The sequence below is a fragment of the Lepus europaeus genome, chromosome 22 (genome assembly GCF_033115175.1).
Source record: "Lepus europaeus isolate LE1 chromosome 22, mLepTim1.pri, whole genome shotgun sequence".
In the NCBI taxonomy this organism is placed as follows: Eukaryota; Metazoa; Chordata; class Mammalia; order Lagomorpha; family Leporidae; genus Lepus; species Lepus europaeus.
Window position 1 is genome coordinate 9755955 of NC_084848.1, and position 22824 is coordinate 9778778.

Consider the following 22824-nt stretch of genomic DNA (forward strand, 5'->3'; position numbering starts at 1 on the left):
CGGGGTCCCTGCCACCACCCTGTGAGCAAGCTCAAGCCAGCCTGCTGGATGGTGGGGGGCACACTGCCCAGTCTCCCCAGTACTGCAGCTCCAACAGAGGGTGAGGCCCCAGCAGACCTGCCAGCTAGCGAGAGGCCACAAGCGGGCGCCACTGAGCTCAGCAAGCCTGGGCCAAGCCAACGGATGGTTCTGCCGTCACGAGTGACAGCACTGGTTTAAGCCGCTGAGTTTTGGCAAGATCTTGTTACATGGCATAGCTAGCTGACATAGTCACTTGTGTAACTTACTCTTGGGTCAGAGCAGTGATGGGGCCCAGTGTGGTTCCCATTTCCCATTTCCTACGGTTTAGGCTTCGGCAAAAGGAGGCGGCCTGGGGCCCGATGCAGGCAGGTCCTGGGACTCACTCTTTTTTCAGGTTCTCCAAGAATCTGGTAGAATTCAGTCCAAACAGCCCATGTCGGGGGGGAGGGGAGTCTGAAAATGTCTTTATTTCGGCCTTATTTATTTAATTTTTTTTTTTTTTTTTTTTTTTTTTTTTACAGGCAGAGTGGACAGTGAGAGAGAGAGACAGAGAGAAAGGTCTTCCTTTTGCCGTTGGTTCACCCTCCAATGGCCGCTGCGGTTGGCGCGCTGCGGCCGGCGCACCGCGCTGTTCCGATGGCAGGAGCCAGGTGCTTCTCCTGGTCTCCCATGGGGTGCAGGACCCAAGCACTTGGGCCATCCTCCACTGCACTCCCTAGCCACAGCAGAGAGCTGGCCTGGAAGAGGGGCAACCGGGACAGGATCGGTGCCCCGACCGGGACTAGAACCCGGTGTGCCGGCGCTGCAAGGCGGAGGATTAGCCTAGTGAGCCACAGCGCAGGCTTAATTTTTTTTTTTTTTTTTGACAGGCAGAGTGGACAGTGAGAGAGAGAGACAGAGAGAAAGGTCTTCCTTTTGCCGTTGGTTCACCCTCCAATGGCTGCCACGGCCGGTGCACCGCACTGATCCGAAGGCAGGAGCCAGGTGCTTCTCCTGGTCTCCCAGGCGGTGCAGGGCCCAAGGACTTGGGCCATCCTCCACTGCCTTCCCGGGCCATAGCAGAGAGCTGGCCTGGAAGAGGAGCAACTGGGACAGATTCCGGCGCCCCGACCGGATCTAGAACCCGGTGTGCCGGCGCTGCTAGGCGGAGGATTAGCCTGTTAAGCCACGGCGCCGGCTGAATTTCGGCCTTATTTTAAAACACACTGCTGCAGGGGCTGGAGTTATGGTGCAGTGGGTCAAGTGTCCACTTGTGATGCTGGCTTCCCATACTGGTTCGAGTCCTGGCTGCTCCTCTCCTGATCCAGCTCCCTGCTCATGTGCCTGGGAAAACAGCAGAAGACGGCCCACGTACTTGAGCCCCTGCCACCCATGTGGGAGACCAGCATGGAGTTCCAGGCTCCTGGCTGTCACCCTTGTGACAGCTACCCGGGGAATGAACCCACGGATGGAAGATTTCTCCCTGTGTCACGCTGGCTTTCAAACAAACAAATCTTTAAAAAATACACTGTTGCTGAATATAGAATCTAAGCCCATGGTCCTGACTTCTCCTAACAGGGGAGGCAGTCTTGTCCTGGCTTCCAGTGTTGCCAAGGAGACATCAGCTGTCAGTCTCACCACTGCTTCTTTGCAAGTGAACTCGTTCCGCTGGGTCCTTGTCAGATCCTTGTCTCTGTTCCCACCATTGCATCACTATTTGTGTGTGGGTGGGGATGGTGCCAGCACTCAAACCTGGGCGGCTTTACCATGGGATGCGGCGTCTCAACCCCGGGGGCGGACACCCTAATAGACTCACACGGATGTTCTTTGCCCTTTTGTGCCTGGGAGGTTTCTTTTTCCACCGAGTATCTTGTTTCAATGGCCGTATTTCTCATCTCTGGAAGTTTCGTTGGATGATTTCCCAAGGTCTTTTTAGCCATCTCTTTTCTGACCATCTTTTCAAGCTCACAGTCTGCTATGGGCTGAATGTGTCCCTCAAAACTCGGAGGCTGAAGCCCCCGTCCCCAGTGTGATGACATCCGGAGAGGGAGCCGTAGGGAGTGACTGGGTTTGGATGAGGTTGTGGGTGTGGAGCCCCCTTGGGATTAGTGTTCTTATAGGAAGAGGAAGAGACCGGAGCCCTCTCTGTTTTCACCATTTGAGGACACAGCAAGAGAGCAGCTGTCTACAAACCAGCCCCCCCTCCCCCCCGGCACCAAGTGTGCGGTACCTCGAACTTGAGCTTCCCAGCCTGCAGAACTGTGAGAAACGAGCCCTTTCTGTTTAGGCCTCCCTGGTGTACTGTCATAGCGACCTGGGGTCTGTCACTTGCACCCGAGCTGCCGCCCTCAGGTCCCACGTGCTGCTCGCAGCCCCCGGCAACCTGGGCCCCCTCAATGCAGCTGTTCCCTGAGTGAGGCCGACAAGGATGCCCCAGCCTGCAAAGGCAAGACCTTCTGTCACATTACATCATCACAAGACGGACACCCTGCACCTGGGCCACACTCGGGGGACAGAGGCCTGGCACAGGGGAGCCCTGCACTCACGAGGCGTGCACAGGAGGCAGGAAGGCATTGCGGTCAGTGTGGGGTCTGCTCATCACCAAGGGCAAGCATGCGCTGCCCTGCCCACCTGCCCGCCACCCCGCACCCCCTGCTCCTGGTGAACGTGAAGGGACCGTCTGGGTCTATCTCAGGCTTTCCTCATTTAACAGTGGCTGTTGCTGGAAACGGGCACTGAAGGGCACTGTTCTGCACGTGGACTGCTTGGAATCCTCCCAACGAGCATGTAGCCATTGATTCTAGAATTAAGTACAGTAAAAGCTGGAAATCACTCATACGGCGTGACGTCCAGTAAGGGCGCCCCCCCTGCACGTCCAGCCGTCGTATGCACAAACACACGCTGGCCCACGTGTGACCTCTCATTCCGTGTGGTGGGTCTATGGATGAGTGCTCTTTGCACTTTTCTGTATTTTCCACAATTAAGGAGCATTATTCTAATAATCGGGGGAAAAAAACCCCAAGTGGTTTTAAGTGCTTTGAGGTTCAATTTTATAGCCCGAACCCAGCACGGCCTCTTGTTCAACTCCTGCAGAAAGGCAATTTCCTGCTTGGGTGGCTGGCAGCGTGTCTGTCCCAGAGCCAGACACAAATCAGATGGCAGCGGGAACACACACCTGCTTCCTCTCACACTGATGGGGAGCGATTCACTCTCAGCGGAACGCCCCTGGCTTTGCCCCAGGACTGAGAGTTACTTGGAAAAATGTGGCAGGTCTTCCTCTAGTGATTAAAAACCGCTGGAAGTCCTAGGCAAAATGGGAAATAGACGACTCAAGCCAGACAGATTTGGGAAACCAATCTGCTTTATAACCAGAATCCAAAACCGTAGCTCTGAGACAACAAAGGCTGTTTGAGCCCATCTTTATAACTAATTGGAGGACCCTGGGGTCTCTGAACCTGTCTGCTTGCCTGCAAAGTCACCGATTTGACCACGGGAGCTTCAGGACCCACTGGCCAAAGCGAAGGGCTGCAGTCAGAGCAAAGTAATCGAAACCAAACACAAACTCCGGATCAGGTGTGTCGGGCTTGCTGCCGCAAGGCAGGACGTGTCCTCGGCAGCCTCTGGGGACGGAGGGGTGGCTCGGGCCTCTCACGGGGTTTTCAGGCTGACGCTGGACGACTGGAAGGGAGAGGAAGGGAGCCAGGGCCAGCCCTGGGTCGGGTATTGTCAAGAAGCAGGGCAATTAAGTGTTTAAGCAACACTTGATAGTTGCTATCCAGGTTTTCTTTTGAAGGTTTTGTTCAATAAAAATGTTTTTAGTAAGCACAAGGTCTAAACAAAAGGAAATCTTAAAATGATCTGATCTGGAGGCTGGTGCTGTGGCACAGCAGGTTACAACGTCACTTGCGATGCCGGCATCCCATATGGGCGCTGGTTCGCATCCCGGCTGCTCCACTTCCAATCCAGCTCCCTGCTAACATGCCTGGGAAAGCAGTGCAGGATGGCTCAATTGCGTGGGCCCCTGCACCCACATGGGAGACCCTGAAGAAGCTCTGGGCTTCAGCCCCAGCTGCTGTGGCCACTTAGGGAGGGAACCATCAAATGAAAGATCTCTCTGTCTCTCTCTAACTCTGCCTTTTAAATAAATTTAAAAAAATCTTCCAATTGACACCTATGGACAAAGCACAGGAGCTATGATGACAGGGGTATATGTGTGTGTACGTTTACATGTATGCAGTATGTGTGTGATGTGTGCCTGTGTGTATGTACCATGTCTGGTGTACGTGTGTGCCCTGTGTGTATCTGTGGTATATGCATGTGTGTGTGTGTGTGTACACAAACACTAGTTTTATTTAAATGTCTCTGAATACATTGGCCTGAGAAGGAAGCACACTTCAGCACTCCTGCGACCCCCTACCTAGAGCCGCAGGGTTTCTGTTCTGGAGGGCGGGTGGGCGGCACCCCGCGCTCCATCAGTGTGTTACTGGTCAACAATACTGAAACTGAAACCCAAGGCAGAATCTGAGCGAGCAGAGGAGGACGATCCCGGAAACACTCTGTCAAACCATTTCCAGGCCAAGAATGTGCAGAGCGTGAACCAAAGATTTAGAGGCTTCCCAACCCAGGCCAGGGGGCCATGCACAGAGACAGGAAGTCTGGCAACACACGAGGACGAGGCCTGCGCCGTGTTCCATTTTCAGGACGTAACCTGGCTTCAATCACTGCCCAGAAACGTCCCCAAGCTGGAAGACAGACTTGACGGTGCAATAACAAGACTGAACTCTCGCTTCGTTCTGCTCAAGGCCAGACGCTTCCCAGCGGACTGGTGCCCGAGCATCCGCGACTAAGAGCCACAGCGTCAGCCCGATCCCAGTGTTTACTTTCCTGTGACGTGGAACCTGCTGCCTTTTTATTCATGCCAAATTTAGAAACAAGCCCAAACACACCTGAGGTGACCTCTGAAGCTTCATTGTCTAGTGCAAAGTAATAAACCCATCTAATCGTGTTGCCAGAGTTCTGAAGGCTTACAGGGCTCGGCGGCCAGGTAAAGCCCTGGTAGTTCCGCCATTAAGAAGAGAAACTCTGGGGCTGGCGTTTGGCACAGGAGTGAAGGCACCGCCTGGGATGCCGCTTCCTGTACCACGGTGCTTGGGTTCACGTCCCAGCTCTGCCTCCAGTGCCAGCTTCCTGCTTCCCCTGGGAGGCAGCAGGTGGAGGCTCAAGTCCCTGGGTCCCTGCCACCCCGTGGGAGACCCAGACTGAGTGACCGGCTCCTGGCTGTGGCCTGGTCCAGCCCCAGATAGGTGGGCATTTAGGGGAGTGACCCAAAGAACAGAAGGCCTGTCTCTCTGCCTTTCAAATAAATAAAAACAGACCCCCTCTGTCAGAAAGGGCTCTACTCTCGTATGGCCAAGAGCCACACCTATGAGGTCTTCAAAGAATTGACAGAAAATGTCTATGATGAAGAAAACTGCATGGATTTCAAAAATTTTTGCATCAAAGTAAACATCTTAATTCTGCTTTTCCCACTATTTGCAGTTCTTTCAAGTCTGCAAAGAGAAGTCAAAAGAAACGTGCTCTGGACACAAAGAGGACGTGTCTTTTCCAAGACTAATTCTGCATCCCTGCTCTGAAGCGTTTTTCAAAAATGCAGGCTGCTGGAATACTGATTCCTAAGGCTACAGCAGGGACTGTGGTGAAGGAGAAAGCCAACGAGCAGACCAGAATCTCAGGAGGACGCCCAGGGGAATCGCAGGGGAGACCAGCAAAGCATTTGGGAAGGAGCAGCAAACCTGCAGGAGCCACTTACCGGCGACGTCAGCCGTGACTCCTGGCTCTCCTCCCAAAGCCCTGGAGGACGGCAGGCCATGGTGGGGCCTCCTGAGTCCGGCTCGTTCGCTTGCTCTTGGGAGGCTGACCGCCGACCTCCCGTCAGCCAGCCTCGCTGTGCCAGTGTCCTCACCGCCAGGCTGACCTTCCAGGAGCTCCAGCCAGGGGCCTCAGGGGCTACTCCCAAAGCACCCAAGCTCCAGACTCAGCTGCTTCCCGATCTGTCGAAGTGTAAAACCACGCATTGTCCACCATCCTGCAGAACCATTGTCCACCATCCTGCAGAACCATTGTCCACCATCCTGCAGAACCAGGACCGCCAGCCGCCCCGTCTGGAATCCCAGACACGAGCACACGTTCACAGAGATGCCGTCTCCACTTCCGGTCTCAGGATCCCCGCTCACGTGGGGGCGCCACGTGCTCTAGGCCACCAATACTCAGACAAGTCCATCTGGAAAGGACTCGTTCAGTGGGCATGAAAAACCATTATTTAAAAAAAGAAAAATGCAAAATTTTATTTATGTATTCATACAAAGATTTACACCAAGTAGGCCTTTAACATGTACAAAGCAAACCTCTACTTGCAAAGTTAAATATATGAAAGTACAAAAGTCAACTGAATTATCAAAAGAGAAAACTTTTTATTTTTTTCACTAAGTACAATTAGTTTCCCTGATTATTAGCCCATAATCAGTGTCACCTAAAATCCAGGAAGATATGTACACAGGGGAACCAACCCAGTAGCCATCTGTCTGTCTCTTTCTCTCTCTCTCTATAAATATATATATATATATATATATATATATATATAAGGACCACTGAACCCAGGAAAACCAGAGCTGAGCTTATTAAATTACTGTCTCTGTTTCAGAAACTCTTGCCATTTGAAAGAAAGAAGAGGAAGATCTAGCAGTGGAGGACTTGTATAATAACTTAAAAAGATAAGAGCTTGTAGTGATAAAACAAATCTTTGCACCTCCCCAGGAACTCCAGGCAGGTGGCCCTTCTGCAGCTTCCACGTCTAAGAGACGACTGGCCCAGGTCACTTGCCGTAGGGCTGGTCGTGGTGCATTTCCGGGCTGTAAGTCAGCAGCACAATCATGACCCAGAGATGAAGCAAAGCCTGAGGACAGACAGACACGGCTTAGGGTCAGCAAGAGCTGGGTCTTTGTCACAGACGCTCTGCGCAGTGCACCATGGGCGGGGCCCAGTGCTCGTTGTGTGTGGAGCGTGGCAGGGCCTCCGCACATGTTTACTGGACAGAGAACCAAGGAACAACTGAAAAACACTGCGTAAGCAACGTGCGCTGGAGGGCAAGGAAGCCTGCCAGGGCCACAGGACTCTCCGCTGAGAGGCGTGAGGGCCTGCACTGTTGCGTCCACACGCACACGCGTGTGTGCATGGACGACCGAGCAGAAAGCGAGATCAGAAGTGCTTGCACACAAGAAGTCGGCTGGAAGGGCTTAGAACAGTTCTGGCTGGTGCTTTGACGCCTTTAGCCAAGACTGGGCAAGAGGAGCTGGGAGACTCTTCTTGGCAGGAACAGAGGGTCGGGTTTTGGAGGGTGATCTACACACACACACACACACACACACACCCCGTCTGTGACCCTTGATGCTGAATTTCCACTAACGCCCTCAGGGCAGCACTAAGTGGCTCATGCCAACCACTTCCTGGTGTCACCCGGCGTCTCCAACACCTGGGCTGTCGGCCTCTAGGGGGCGATATTCTGAATCTGAATCCTGTCTGACACCATTCCTTTTGTTTGATTCTTCCCATCCTTCCCTTCTTTAAAACTTTTTATTTAAAGGCGTAACTCTTCCCTCTAGTGGATGACAGAGAAATTTCCTTTTCAGTAGGTTTTTCTTTCTTTTTAAGAAAACAGCCCATCTCAAGTCAACACAACCTCTCTGGATAGACCCAATCAGGACAAGAGAGGGCTCCTGGGGACCCCCTTCTCTATGGCACCCCCAGTTACCAACACTATTTAGTAATTGAAGGAAATCAGCAAGAAAATAAACTTTGAGATTCTTTTAGAAAATAAAGCAAAGCACACGCAAATACTTAAAGCAACTTGACAACATCAAGGTAAAAATGAAACGAGCAGTTCTGCACTGTATGCTTGTCATGAGCAGGACTTACCATCGGAGGGAACCATTAAACTGCGCTGAAGTTAGACTTACTTGTAGGAAAGGACTACAAATTCCTATTCTGTTTCTATTTAGACACACAAATTGTTCATTTACCTACTTTAAGAACAAAAAATCTTCAAGATAAAGCATGAGTTCTTCTAATCTTTCAAAATGGATCACCCAGATAGCAAGAGGGCAGCCGCGGAAGCGAGCGAGCGAGCGAGGCGCAGCGCAGCACTGCCCTCCACGACAGGCTTACTCACCATGTAGATGATGACAAACACCCGGGCCACGGGGTACCTCCGCAGGAAGATTCCCAGGCGGATGCTGTGGGAGAAGGGAGGGGTTACACTCCACACGAAGCCTCTGACTGCGGAAAGTTCACACACTCACTATCTGGCCTCCCCAGAACGATTTTTCTAGAATACTGTTAAATGGTGACTTCAAATAACCACGTAGAAATGCCGGAGCGGTAAGCAAATCCTTGGCTCATGACTGAGGCACCGTGGAGCTCAGAACTTCAGCACAAGGTATTTCCCTTCATGCTGGGCCACAACCACAGGGCCCCTCTCAATCATTTTTCTTTTAGGAATTCAACAAGTTATGAGGGATAGGGTGGGTGTTAAACATGCGAACAGGAAGGACAGTCCTGGTCGGCGCTAACATGTGGACAGCTGACCTGCACGCTTTGACGTGGCTATGAAGCTGCAGAAACTTGGGGAGGCTCAAGTGAGCACATGGGGAAGCAGTAGCACGTGCAGACCCCGGCCACGCCTTTCCAAGATGGATAAATGTACAAGAAAATGCACCTTTCTACTGCTGTTTTCACTGTGAGTAGGATACGATGTCCTACACATAGGCTCTCTAACAATTGTGCTATACGCTGAACTAAATGATTCGTTGAGAAGAGGTGATTAACATGGAGACAGTGGCTCTGGGAACCCAGACTCGAGGCCTCAGGGGTCTGACTGTGCAAGTCTAGGTGCTGATCACCACACCTCTATTCTGATACTAAAAGGTAAAAAAGATCACCATTATGCAGTAGTTCATTAAAACTGTGTTTAATTAAACACTAGAAAGAACAACGGTATACTCTACCGTTATTTAGTTATTTAAAACATGAACTTTATCAAGGCTATGGGTAAACTGTTAGAACATTTTCTTGATAAGGCAAATTTTTGCTAGTTTAAAAACGTATATATAAATGTAGATAACGTGTAAGCTGTTTATGTAGCATAAAAGATACAGTAAAAGGAGAAGTGTCCGGTGACGCATGAGTAGGGAGGCTCTGTTAGTCCAACCCCGTGACAGAGTGCTAGGCTAACACCCCCACACGAGCTCTCACAGGCGGCGGAGGTGTCCCGATGAAATGTACTGAGTTTGTTGCAGAAAGAACAGAAATGGCCGCGGTTAATCATCTTCAGTCAAACGCAGGCACTCACGGAGCTCCTGAAGCCACCGCCTGACGCTGACACATCATAAAAAGAGCAAGATGAATGTCACCCACACACCAACACCCCCTGCGGGGCTCACCACGACTGCGACCACCGGAAAACCTGTAAAAACAGCAGCCGCCACCACTCTCCGGCGGGCACTGCTTACCTAAACTGGTCGATGGAGCTGGCGGCTTTGCGAACTTTTCCATACATTCCTGCCAGGTTAGTCTCTGTGTCGTTAAAAAGAACAGGAACATTTCGCAGACGTGTGCCTGTTTAAGTAAGAAAATAAATGAATGTACTGACACCAAAGTCAACTTTCTACAAAAGTGGTGGCTGGAAATATACTTGGCCACGTGTGGAAGAAATTCTCACGGCCGACTTTCTAAGCACTGCCCCCAAAGATGAAACCCGGTAACTCAGGTTAGAAAAAATGTTTGAACTTCTATTTCTACAAAAATAAAACCTTAAAAATTAAGAAAACAATTTTAGCAAAAACGAAAGAGAGAACAAATGCCAGGCGTTGGTCAAGAGTCAGTGTCAACGGCCCTTCCGTTGCCCTAACTGGACAGCAGCGGAGCCCTCCACGAGGTGGGGACCCCCAAGGCGCGCCTCCCCCCGACTCCCTGCACGTTCCAGACTCATCTTCTTTCCAAACACAAACCCTCTGTCTGCAGTCCGTCCCAGTGCCGTTCAGAAGACACTCAGCTGAGGTTCCCTGTGCTGTTACCTTCGCCGCTGTCCACTCCCGGCATGTGAATGGAGGAGCCGTTGCTGGAGCTGCCCGGGGCCACGCTCATCTGCTGCTCCAGGCGCTCCAGCTGGAAGACCAGCGAGTTCTTCTCGGTGCTCAGGCTCTCCAGCATGGTCTGCTTCTGGATCAGGGTCTCCGTCAGCTGGTGGAGGCGGTTCTCTAACTCGGACTGGCTGCTGTGGCTCAGGGCTTTATTGGTGAGCTGCAAGGCCAAGCATCCACCGGATTATTGTAGGGGAGAGAAGCCGTGCTCCACGAAATCACACCACTGCACTCTCACAGGTCACTGTGGCATCCACTCATCTCTCAAACTCTGTAACGGTTCGTCCACCGTCCGCAGAAGTGATTTCAGACTGAACCCGTGAGTCACAAAACCAAGTTGGTGGGCCAGAAGTCAGCTTTAAAAACAGAGCAGAACGGGATGTTTTCTGATTCACAAAACACACAGTATGCGAGAGGATTATTTTCTGCAACTTGGCGTTAGACATGTGAGTGTGAGACATGACGCAAACCATTTCATCCTGAGGTACTGTGGTCAAACACCTCGCGAGCATGGGTGCGGGAGGGAGTTCAAACGCCCCCGCGGCTGGGCGGCTGAGGCAGGCAGAGAGCAGTCCCAGGCCTGCGTCCCTGCTCTGCAGTCCTCAAGCTGTCTGACCACGGACGGACCGTTCCATCTCTGTGCGTCGGCTTCCTCGTGTCAGTGCGGACAACAGCCCGTCACAGGAGGAGCATGGAGGCATTAGACCGGAGAGTTCTCGCGGGGTCTGGCTGAACTGGCACTTCCCATGCCATCCTGTACTGGACATTCCCTGTCAGCTCATCCACTCGAGCCTGGCTGGGCTCAGCCCACTTGGGCCTCGGCACTGTCAGTCGCCTGATGGCACAGACTTGTGGGAGTTCCTTTTGCTTCCTCACTGGAACTCAGAGTGAGCTCTGCCAGGACAGGAGTCACTGTCATTGGGGGCCAGCGAGTGGCGCAGCGGGTTAAAGCCAGGGCCTGTAGCGCCAGCAACCTACATGGGCACTGGTTCGAGTACCAGCTGCTCCATTTTCAATCCAGCTCCCTGCTAATAAACTTAGGAAAGCAGCAGAGGATAGCCTAAGTCCTTGGGCCCCTGCACCCACGTGGCAGAACCAGAGGAAGCTCCTGGCTCCTGGCCTCAGCCTGGCCCAGCCTCAGCTGTTGCAGCCATTTGGGGAGTGAACCAGCAGATGGAAGATCTCTCTCCGCCCCCTTCTCATTCTCTGTAACTGCCTTTCAAATACAGAGATCTGTTTTTTTTTAAAAAACAGTCACTGTCGTCACCAATACACTTTTGGAAACAGGCTGATGATTCGATCTGCATTTAAAACCCCAGCCCTGCCAAGCTGTGATCTGGGAAAAGCTATCGAATCCAAGCCTCTGTTTCCTTGCTCACAGGATGTGACGCTTACGTCACAGGAAGTCACAAAAGCAACATCTACATGGTACCTGCTACTTGGAAGGCACTTCAAAAATGGGCTTCTCTCCTTCCGAACCACTTACATACACCTCACAAACTAAGCATGGAGTTAGGGCATAATAAATAACTACCAAGGCCGGCGCTGTGGCTTAACAAGCTAATCCTCTGCCTTGCGGCGCCGGCACACCGGGTTCTAGTCCCGGTTGGGGAGCCGGATTCTATCCCGGTTGCCCCTCTTCCAGGCCAGCTCTCTGGGGTGGCTAGGGAGTGCAGTGGAGGATGGCCCAAGTGCTTGGGCCCTGCACCCGCATGGGAGACCAGGAGAAGCACCTGGCTCCTGGCTTTGGATCAGCAAGATGCGCCAGCAGCAGCGGCCATTGGAGGGTGAACCAACGGCAAAAAGGAAGACCTTTCTGTCTGTCTCTCTCTCTCACTATCCACTCTGCCTGTAAAAACAAACAAACAAAAAACTACCAAATGGAATTATATGGCATAAAAGCTAAGGTTTACTATTTTAAAAAGAATGCTTAATTTTCAGATTGTACTGTGACATGCTCATTAACACCCTCCTTACTTCAGTGTTTTTTAACTGAGGAAAATTTACTTACAGTGCAAGACCCAGATTTTAAATATACAAGGAGCTTTCACAAATGTGCCAGCTTTGTTTTTTTTTTTTTTTTTTTTTTTTTTTGACAGGCAGAGTGGACAGTGAGAGAGAGAGAGATAGAGAGAAAGGTCTTCCTTTTGCCGTTGGTTCACCCTCCAATGGCTGGCGCGCTGCAGCTGGCGCACTGCGTTGATCCCAAGGCAGGAGCCAGGTGCTTCTCCTGGTCTACCATGGGGTGCAGGGCCCAAGCACTTGGGCCATCCTCCACTGCACTCCCGGGCCACAGCAGAGAGCTGGACTGGAAGAGGGGCAACCGGGACAGAATCCGGCGCCCCGACCGGGACTAGAACCTGGTGTGCCGGCGCCGCTAGGCGGAGGATTAGCCTAGTGAGCCGCGGCGCCGGCTTGTGCTAGCTTTGTAACCAACACCCAGATCCAAAAAAGCATGGTGCCATCATCCTAAACACTGTTTTGTTTTTTTTTTTAAAAGATTTATTTATTTGAAAGGCAGAGTCACAAAGAGAGATACAGAGAGACAGAGAGACAGAGAGAGAGAGAGTGAGAGAGAAATCTTCAATCTGCTGGTTCCCTCCCCAAATGGCCTCAATGGCCAGAGCTGGGCCAATCTGAAGCCAGGAACCAAGAGCTTTAGCCAGGTCTCCCACGTGGGTGCAGGGCCCAAGCACTTGGGCCATCCTGCACTGACCTCCCAGTCATGTTAGCAGGGAGCTGGAGAGGAAGCAGAGCAGCTAGGACGTGAAAAATGGCACCCACATGGGCTGCCAATGCCGCAGGTGGCGGGTAAACCTGCTACACCACAGCAACGGCCCCTTTGTTTTTAAGATTTATTTATTTCTTCGAAATGCAGAGTTACAGGAGAGAGAGAGAGACAGAGACAGAGACAGACACAGACACAGACACACAGAGAAATTGATTTTCCACCCACTGACTCACTCTGGCAGGTGGTCTTGCCAGGCTCTTTAACTCCAGCCATGCTAAGGGTGCGTAGTACTAAGCTCCCAGTCACAGGCTTATCTGACCCTTCATATGTCTTTTTTTTTTTTTTTTTGACAGAGTTAGACAGTGAGAGAGAGAGAGAGACAAAGAGAAAGGTGTTCCTTTTTCCATTGGTTCACCCCCCAAGTGGCCGCTATGGCCAGTGCATTGTGGCCGGCATGCTGTGCCGATCTGAAGCCAGGAGCCAGGTGCTTCCTCCTGGTCTCCTATGCGGGTGCAGGGCCCAAGGACCTCGGCCATCCTCCACTGCACTCCCGGGCCACAGCAGAGAGCTGGACTGGAAGAGGAGCAACCGGGACAGAATCCAGCACCCCAACTGGGACTAGAACCTGGGGTGCTGGCGCCGCAGGCGGAGGATTAGCCTAGTGAGCTGTGGCGCCAGCATATGTCTTCTTTCCTAACGTCTAAGTCTGCTGCCCATTACAAAACAAATGATTGTGTATCTTTTTACTATCAATAGGAATTCTGGTCATTGAGCCTTTTCAGCTACCTGTATAGTAAATATCCTCTCCCAGTCAGTGGCTCACCCCTATTCATTCTTTTTTTAAAGATTTATTTTATTTATTTGAAAGACAGAGTTAGAGAGGTAGAGACAGAGAGAGAGAGGTCTTCCATCCACGGGTTCACTCCCCAAATGGCTGCAATGGCTGGAGCTGCACCGATATGAAGCCAGGAACCAGGAGCTTCTTCCACGTCTCCCATGGGGTGCAGGAGCCCAAGGACTTGGGCCATCTTCTGCTGCTATCCCAGGCTATAGCAGAGAAGTGGATCAGAAGAGGAGCAGCTGGGACTAGAACCACCACCCATGTGGGATGCTGGCACTTCAGTCCAGGGCTTTAACCCGCTGCGCCACTGCGCTTGCCCCCTCTATTCATTTTTATAATCATGTATTTTGATGAGCAGAAAACTTTAATTTTGCTGAACTCCAGCTTCTCAGGGTTTTCTCCAACGGTGAGTCCATCTTGTGTCTTCTCTAAATTGGCCGCCCTAAATTGCACTAACGGCCTCCCACACCTTCTCTGGGAGCTTCATACCTCAGGCCCTCATTCAGCCCAAATTAACCTCTGTAACTTTAAAGTCTAACCAGGAGCTAAGGATTAGGGTTCCTCTTCCCCACAGGTTTCCATCCGCTCCCACAGGGTAGTTGTTGAAGAGTGAAAACACGCTCCAACAGGCAACAGGACTGCTCTGAAGCCGCCTGCTGAGCTGCCAGGCCTGGAGGGAGGCACGCACGCAGGAGCAGGGGCTCCCCTGCTCAGTCACAGCCAACCCGCACACTCCGGCTTCTCGCAACCTCATGAGCATGCTGACCTCTTTTTTCAATTGGCAAAGTCAATCTTCTGAGACAAAGGTTTTCCTGCCTTAATTAGACGAAAAATCTTAAAGAGAAACCTTCCGTGGTTAAGTCTTGCTTAACAACAACAGCACAGTACTTCAGACAACCGGCAGCTTCTCCTTCCTTCTTTCTCTGACTGCGGCACATCAGTCCGTAAGCAGTTCTCAGATGGGGCAGGGGAAGGGCATGCAAGGCAGTGGCTCTTCCAACGCTCAGCAAACTTAAGGCACGATATTTTAAAACATTTTAAATTACGGGCTCCTATTACGTCTGAAACTTAAAAAGACTAAAATTATTGGACTTTTCAAACTAAGTCACTAGCTAACTATAAAAAGAAGAATTAATCAGGGGCCAGCACTGTGGCATAGTGGGTAAAGCCACTGTCTGCAGTGCAGGCATCCCATATGGGCGCCGGTTTGAGTCCTGGCTGTTCCGCTTCTGATCCAGCTCTCTGCTATGGCCTGGGAAAGCCGTAGAAGATGGCACAAGTTCTTGAGCCCCTGCACCTGCCTGGGAAACCCGAAAAAGCTCCTAGCTCCTGGCTTCGGATCAGCACAGCTCCAGCCATTGCGGCCATCTGGGGAGTGAACCAGCAGATGGAAGATCAACATCCCTCTCTCTGCCTCTCCTTCTCTCTCTGTGTAACTCTTTCAAATAAAATAAATAAACCTTAAAAAAAAAAAAAAGAATTATTCTCCATGCAAACTATGTAAATGACTAGTGAGCCCAGCATAAATTAAATCGATCACCAAACTGTACGGAAGGAAAGGACAACATAAAAATAAAGTGTATGAGACTCTATTAATGACAAAGGCCTTGGTAAACTGGGTGGTAAGCTTAACAGTGTCATTTTCTGTGTTTTGTTATTTTCACAGTTAAAAAAGACCTTGGTGACTTTATGAAAGAATTATCAGTTGTTAAGAGGAGGATTTGTTATTGAATTTTGTTAGGTGACAGAAAACATGATTATGAAACTAGGAACCAGCATAACCACACTGAGCCCAGAGCCATGAAAATTGGAGAAGCCTCATCTTCCCGGGTGACTCTGGCTATGGGATCCCTCTAACAAGCCACAGAGGACAGCCAATGTAGACTCAAACAGCACCAGGCTCAAAATAATTTACCTCTACCGTAACAGCGGAATCGGGAGCAACAAGGTCTTACCACACTCACAACTGACATCCTCACCCCAGCCAGGAACAGTCCTACCTGATTCCTGAGCTTCTGAATTTCTTCTTCTCGATCCTTGATTCTGCTCTGCAACGTGTTCTTTGTTCGATACAGATCGTCTTCTATGTAGTGGAACTCCTATGAAGCGAGTAGGGAATAAGCAAAAGCCAAGTCAGTTTCCTTATCCATCCCCAGCCAAAGAGTTAAAGGGGCGGGGGGGGGGGGGGGGGCGGACGGGGAGGGAAGGAGGGAGAGAGAGAAAGAGGGAATCTTTCATCTACTGGTTCATTCTTCAAATGGCTGCAAAGGCCAAGGAGCCTGGGGAGCATTTAAAAGGCAGGTGTCTAGCATGGTGGTTAGACAATGCCTCTCATTAAGCATCCCATATCAGAGTGCTTAATATATACCTTAGTTATAAGATTAGCTGTCCTAATTCATTCAAGGCTATTATGAATGAAATGGCCACAGCTTGATGTCTTTGTTGGTTGGCGAGATAATCTGTCTACTGTGGCAGATGGCCTTGTGGCAACCTCTCCCTATGCCCTTTATTAAATGAGGGAGGAAGGTAGGGGAAAGTGGCCGTGCGGTGACCACAGGCCGTCTCCCCAGTGACCAGATATTGTAGAGGTGAAGAACCAGGGCTTGGGATCAAACACACTCCTCAATAATTTCAGTAACTCTAACCCTAAGTTGTGTAGCCTAGAGCTTGAATGAAGTCAGGCAAGGCCATGTTAAAGTCTGTCATCTCCTTTCTCGCTCCTCTCACTTTTCCCATCTGTTCCGTGACCAGCCTGAGCCAGGTGTCTGAAGTCGTCCCCGGCAGTTTGACCGCCCCCATGTCCTGTACTTCTTCCTACAGCTGCTTCTCCCTGCTGTGTGCACGGTTAGCGCAAGGCTGGGCAGCCCCAGGCTTTCCTCCCTGCTGCACGCTGTATTTCAGTGATTCGGCGTGGCTTTGGATCGGCATGTGCTTTGGTCTTATGTACTGACCGATTCTGCCTCCGTGTACCCATTGTGCACTTTAATACTGCCCTGGCGCAGTCGGCTGTGAATCCGGAAGCATTTCTTTTTGTCCCTCTCTCTCTCTCTCTCTCTCTCTTATCAGTGATGGAGCAAAACTAGTGCTATGCCCGAGTCAGATGAGCACTTGACAGGCTGCTCGACAACTTTTTTTTTAAGATTTATTTATTTGAAAGGCAGGTTTACAAAGAGAAAGAGAGATCTTTCACCCACTGGTTCACTCCCCAAATGGCGACAACGGCTGGGGATGGACCAGGCCAAAGCCAGGAGCCAGGAGCTTCCTTTGGGTCGCCCACATAGGTGCAGGGACACGAGTACTTGGGCCATCTTCCACTGCTTTCTCAGGCATGTTTGCCAGGAGCTGGATCAGAGTGGAGCAGCCAGAACTTGAACCGGCATCCATATGGAATGCCAGCACTGCAAGCAGTAGCTTAACCTGCTTTGCCACAGCATCCGCCCCTCAACAACATTAATTACTGAGGAAGTGCAATTGAACACCATATATATACCTACTAGAATAGCTGCGGCTATAAAGAGTGATGGTACCAAGTGTCAGTGAGGACGTGGAAAAACTGGAACTCCTTGTTATTGCTGGTGGAAATGCAAAACGGTGCAAATGTTTTAGAAACAATGCAGAAAACAATTTGGCTGTTTTTTTTTTTTTTTTCTCCTTTCGGTTAGATACACACTTATTAGATGATCCAGCGGTCCTGTTCTTACAAATTACTAAAAAATAAATAAATAAAAGCATAAGACCAAGGGACTGGCATTGTGATGTAGCTGGTTAAGCTGCTATGTGGGATGCCAGTATCCCTCATGGGCACCAGTTTGAGTCCTGGCAGCTCCACTTCAGATCCAGCTCCCTGCTAATGCACCTGGGAAGGCAGTGGAAGATGGTCTAGGTACTGATTTACTGTTGTTTCTGGAAAGTATAATGTAATAAATACTCATGCCAGCTGACTAATCTAGTGCATTCTGAAGTTTTCTACAGAATTCTCTGACAAAAGGTAAAATACAAACGCAGGGTAGCGGGGAGAAAGCGGGCGCTCAGACAGGTCCTGGCTCTGTTCTGTTCTCTGACTAGTTGTCCAGTCTTTGGAAAGTCTCATTACTATTTTAGGCCTCCATTAAAGAAAAAAACAAACCCACGGAGGGCGGGATGGTCAGGCATGTGGAACCCATAAGGGCCCCCACACTCCCGCTGAGCCCACGCTCGGCGTCCCGGCGAGCCAGGTCCCCTCCTGCACGACCAGAGGATGGGTCTTCCTGGGGAACTGAAGGCTCACCTGCTTCAGCCGGTCCAGCTCCGTCTCCAGCTCTTGTTTGGACGCTCTCTGAGCAGTTACTTGCTCCTGCAGCTCCTGTAGCTGCTCTCTTGCCACCTCTGCCTCACTGACCTGCTGGGCCTCCACGTCCTACAAGCAGAAGCCTTCATGTGAAAACAGCAACCAACCATTCAGCTCAGAATTTACGGAGGGGGTCTTCAAAGAGTTCCCGGAAAAGAGGAAAAGCTGCAGGGATTTCAAATTTTTTTTTTCTGGCATCAAAATAATCTTTGATTCCAGTTTCCACAAGCTTTCTGAAGCAGCCACCTGCTGTGTGCTGTGAACTGGGCTCCGCGAGCGCCGATGGGATGGAGGAGAGAGACGCGGCAGCAGCTCGGCAGCTCAGCACACCTGACACCCGGAGGGCGAACGGCGGCGCACAAGCCGTCTGGCTTCCTGGGGAGGAGTGGACACCAGCTGGGGAGGAGACGCACTGCTCTGTTCAAAGCCGACCACGTCAAACAGAACAGAACGCCACACCCGAATGGCCACGCCGCACCAGCTCCCGGATCAGGCAGGGTAGAATCCGTGAGTGCGGAGGACACAGCGCTCCCACTCTCACCTCCGCGGAGCCTGTTCTTCTAGCTTTATTACTCTGATTCACACCTCCCACACCTCTTGATCTCATTTCTTCAAACTCAAAGCCACCTTCCGGATTTCCTGTGGGATCTACCATTGGCAAAGAGCGCAGCTGGAGGTCTCGGTACTTTTCCTTACAGTGTCTTTTTTTTTTAAAGGAATGGCAGCTTGGGGTGAGCTTTTGCGCAGTGGCTAACATGCTGTTCGGAACACCCATATTCCTTATCGGGGTGCCTGGTTCACATCCTGGCTCCTCCACTGCCAATCCAGCTTCCTGCTGATGTGCAAAGGCAGCAGTGACTGCTCAAGCAGCTGGGTCCCTGCCCCCAGGTGGGAGACCTGGAATGAGTTCCAGGGCCATGGCTCTGGTTTGGCTCAGGCCTGGCTGTTGTGGGCATCTGGGGGATAAACCAGCAAACAGATTTTCTTTCCTTTTTAAAGATTTACTTATTTGAAAGCCAGGGGTGGAGAGAGAGGGAGAGATACCAAGATCTTTGTCCACTGGTTCACTCCCCAAATGGCTACACTGGCCAGGGCTGGGCCAGGCCAAAGTCAGGAGCCAGGAACTCCATCTGAGTCTCCCAAGTAGGTGGCAAGGGACCAAGCACAGGGGCCATCTTCCTCTGCTTTCCCAGCCACATTATCAGGGAACAGCAGAGACTTGAATATGTACTCATATGGGATGTGTGTGGAACAAGCAGCTGCTTAACCTGCTGTGCCATGATGCTGGCCCCGGATAGAAGATTTCTGTCTCTCAGCCTTTCAAATAAGATGGAAATAAATCAATAAAAGATTTAAGAAAGTGAGGTTCATTACCCTGCCCTTTGTTTCCTCATCCTCAGAGACTCTCTCCTGTAATATTTAAGTCACAGGCCCCTGTTTAAGTGAAATGAATGGTCTGGCTTTACTTTTCGATTAAATACACTAATTAAACTATATGTAAGGTCTTCAAAAGATTATGGAAATGCACATTTTGAAACAACTAAGCATGGGTTTTAACATGTTTTTGCACCAAAATAAGTTCATCTTTTAATTCAACTTTTCCATGACTTTTCCCCCTTGTAAACTGAAAGATTATGTTTAAAACTAAAAGGCCATCTCTGAGACCATTCTAATATCAGAAATCATCCCAGTTTCACAGAAAAGCTCAAACTGCATTTGCTTTTAACCACCAGAATGTCGTATCCTCGAACATGAAGATCCTTTCTGGCTCCCGCTCTAACTCCAAGCCTGGCACACGGCAGGCACCTGCGAATGCACGAATCTGGTGGCCATGTTTGTTATTCCAGTAACTTCACAGTCACTCCACGGTCGACGCAGCTCCCAGGCCAGTGGGGTTTCACATGTGATTTCACTAATGGCCTTTACCCACAACAGACTCCACGCCCTCTCAGCCGTCAGCAGCCCGGGCTAACTGGCTGCTGTGACGCTGACCCGCAGTGGGGCTTACCTGTAACTCAGACCTCAGCTGGTGGATCTGGCCCATCAGCTTCTGTATCTCCTCCCTCTGCATCTCCTTCTCGTGCCGAAGTTCCTCCAGTTCCATGCTGTTAGCGGTGCTGCTGTCCAGGCCTTCAAATCCAGAGCCTTCCTTTAAGCTGTTAATCAATTTTTCTTTAGACTATTTAAAAAAATAAACATGTTTCAGCAAAGCAGAGATTAATGTGTATACTGAATAGCATCTGCCACGCAGAATCGAGCCCACTGTGGAAGCACTCTAATTATCACTGTCATCAAGAATTATTCTAATAATCCACAGATGGTTACATCCATAGGGGTAAGATTAAAGGAGATCCTTGCTGCCAGGATTCTAGTTCCCATGGTCACGTTCTAGTTGCAAACTGCCAGAAACACACATTTCTCACGCCTTCCCCTACTACAGTCCCCTCAGCTAGGTTTACGGAGCACCCACAGTGAAGTACCAGCACCCAGTAGGAGGTGGTGAACACGAGCTGAGAGACAGATGGTCAGGTCACCTGCAGGGGTCTAGGGCTGGAGCCGCTTCTGGGGAAGGGAAGGTTTTATTTAAGGGACAGAATTTTAAAAACCGAGGGAAATCATAGCAACGTGGAGGCATAGGGCCTAAGGGGAAGTACTGTTGAGATGAAGCTCAGTGTGGCAGGGCCCACTGGGGGATCCCAAGGCCAGGTTAAAATGTTCCCATTTCAGTCACTAACCCTGTGGAAGGCTGCTGGCAGTTTTTCCTTGTTCCCCACCACCCTGCTCTTTTTAATAATGTACATAATCCCTGTATTTGTTTTTCCTGCTCACCCTTTACACCTGTGGGCCCCGGTGTTCATTCTCTTTGTTACATTTTGCCTTCTCTGAGTGTACCCGACCTGCAATAAACTCCTCCCTCTTGAGAAAAAAAGCAAAAAAAAAAAAAAAAAAAAAAAAAAAAAGTTCCCATTTCATCTGGTCAACTGGAACAAACGACCAAGCAGTGGCCGGGGTGGGGGTGGGGGGGTGTCAATCCTGCAGCAGGTTGAGTAGGTGTTCCCAGGATGAGCTACAGCCAATTCTGCCTGTAGCCTGTTTTCGTAAGGCCTCCAAACTAAAAATGATTCCGACATCTTTATAGGACTGTAAAAAATAAAAACAAAGACTTTGTGACAGAGACCACGAAGTCTGCAATATTTACTATCTGGCCTGGCACAGGGAGACTTTGCTGACGTAGGTGCAATGGAGGCATTGCGAGAAGAGGTTTGACTGAAAGACTGGTTTATAAAGGGCTCATTCCAGGGCAGTACTGGGAGGACCGGAAGTTACTCTCCTCCATCCACAACACCTTTCCCATCTCTATGTGGCAGAGCTACAGGTGCTCCCATTTCCTTCAAACACTTTTGGTATTTCTCAATTTTTCTGTAAAAGATGTGATTATTTATATGATTTTATTAGCAACCATTTAAGCCCCCCCCACATACACCCCCATCTACCCTTCGTCCTTTCCTCACGTCCAAGGTCAAGCAGCGCTGCCTCCTGTATGCACCTCCCAGTGCACTCTGCACCTCCCAGCTGTCCGGTCCCCAGGGACCTCCCAGCTGCCAACTCCAAGGCCCCTGCTCAGCCCTCGCCACAGCAGGGCTGTCGCGGCATCTGCGGCCCACCTGCCTCCTGGGGATGGCGTCTGGCTCTTCCTGGTCCTCCACTTACTCCCCCACCTCCACTTACTCCCCTCTCAGGGGGCTCCTTCGTCGGCTTTTGCCGTTGCCTGGTTTATCAAAGTGGATGTCTAGGACTGTGTTCTCAGACTTCCCGGGGTGCACACCCTGCCTGGGTAACCTCGTCCATCTCCAAGCTCACACCTGGCCGAGGCCACACCACGGCGGGCGGCAGGCCTGTTTGTAATGACCTTCCCCACACCGGTTCACAGGCTCACAATCATCTGTCGTCATCGCCTCCAGGCCCAAACCACAGTCTCTCCCGTGGAAGGGACGGCGCTCAGACTCAGGCTGGAGCCAGGACACCCCTTCCCTCCCGCCAGTGGCAGCTCAGGTTCACTGTCCCACCTCCGACAGGCCCTGTGGCTGCCCTGTGTGGCATCCTTGTGGCTCCTCATTATTTCTCATGGCCACCTCTTCACCACCCACAGGCCCCTGCGCTCACCAGCCCACCCCTCTCCCTGCCGCCCTCAGCACCCTCCCCCGTCGCCTCCAGGATAGTCACAGCTCCTCTGCGCCCGTCCCTGCCCTGTATCTGCCATCTCTGGGTCTCTGTGCTTTATCTCCGGCTGCTGCAGCCCCCGGCTTGGGCGCAGAGTCCTCGGCCTGAAGCTCCCGCCCTAGCAGCAGTCTCCCCCTCCCCCTTCCTGACCACCCTGCACAGCAGGAGCCTGACGGCCAGACACGTGCTGAGGGCTCCTCTCTGCAGCTGGCGCTGTCCCTGCACCGCACCAAGATCCTCACGGCACCAACGACCTCGGTCTCTGGTTGCACTGAACACGTAAGGAAGAGCACGTGTCCTTCGAGCTTTGTACGCTGAGCACCTGTGCCAGTGCCCAGTGAACAGGTAGGGGCTCTCAATGAACGCCTCTTCAATGAGTTAAAGCGTTAGAGTGATGCAAGAAAAACAGTAAGGGTTTTGAGGACATGGATATGATAAAAGGCACTCACAGCGGCAGGAGACTGGGGCTAAAGGGAAAGATAAGAGTCAGAACGCCCGTGGGGGTGCGGGT

At 51.1% G+C, this 22824-nt stretch overlaps 2 protein-coding genes across 2 annotated transcripts in view; both read right to left on the bottom strand.

The window, feature by feature from the left end:
* The window catches only part of RIN3 (Ras and Rab interactor 3), a 328519-nt gene that overhangs the window by 121131 nt on the left and 184564 nt on the right, over positions 1 to 22824 (bottom strand). The gene's annotated exons all lie outside the window — the stretch shown is intronic.
* GOLGA5 (golgin A5) overlaps positions 6362 to 22824 on the bottom strand; it is a 32851-nt gene continuing 16388 nt past the window's right edge. The window contains exons 7-13 of the mRNA XM_062181160.1: positions 20101 to 20271; positions 18033 to 18161; positions 15766 to 15864; positions 10128 to 10353; positions 9564 to 9669; positions 8225 to 8288; positions 6362 to 6952 (exon numbers count right to left, since the gene is read on the bottom strand). Coding sequence (XP_062037144.1) covers positions 6872 to 6952; positions 8225 to 8288; positions 9564 to 9669; positions 10128 to 10353; positions 15766 to 15864; positions 18033 to 18161; positions 20101 to 20271 — 876 coding nt within the window. The 3' untranslated portion in view covers positions 6362 to 6871. The remainder of the gene's footprint in view (positions 6953 to 8224; positions 8289 to 9563; positions 9670 to 10127; positions 10354 to 15765; positions 15865 to 18032; positions 18162 to 20100; positions 20272 to 22824) is intronic.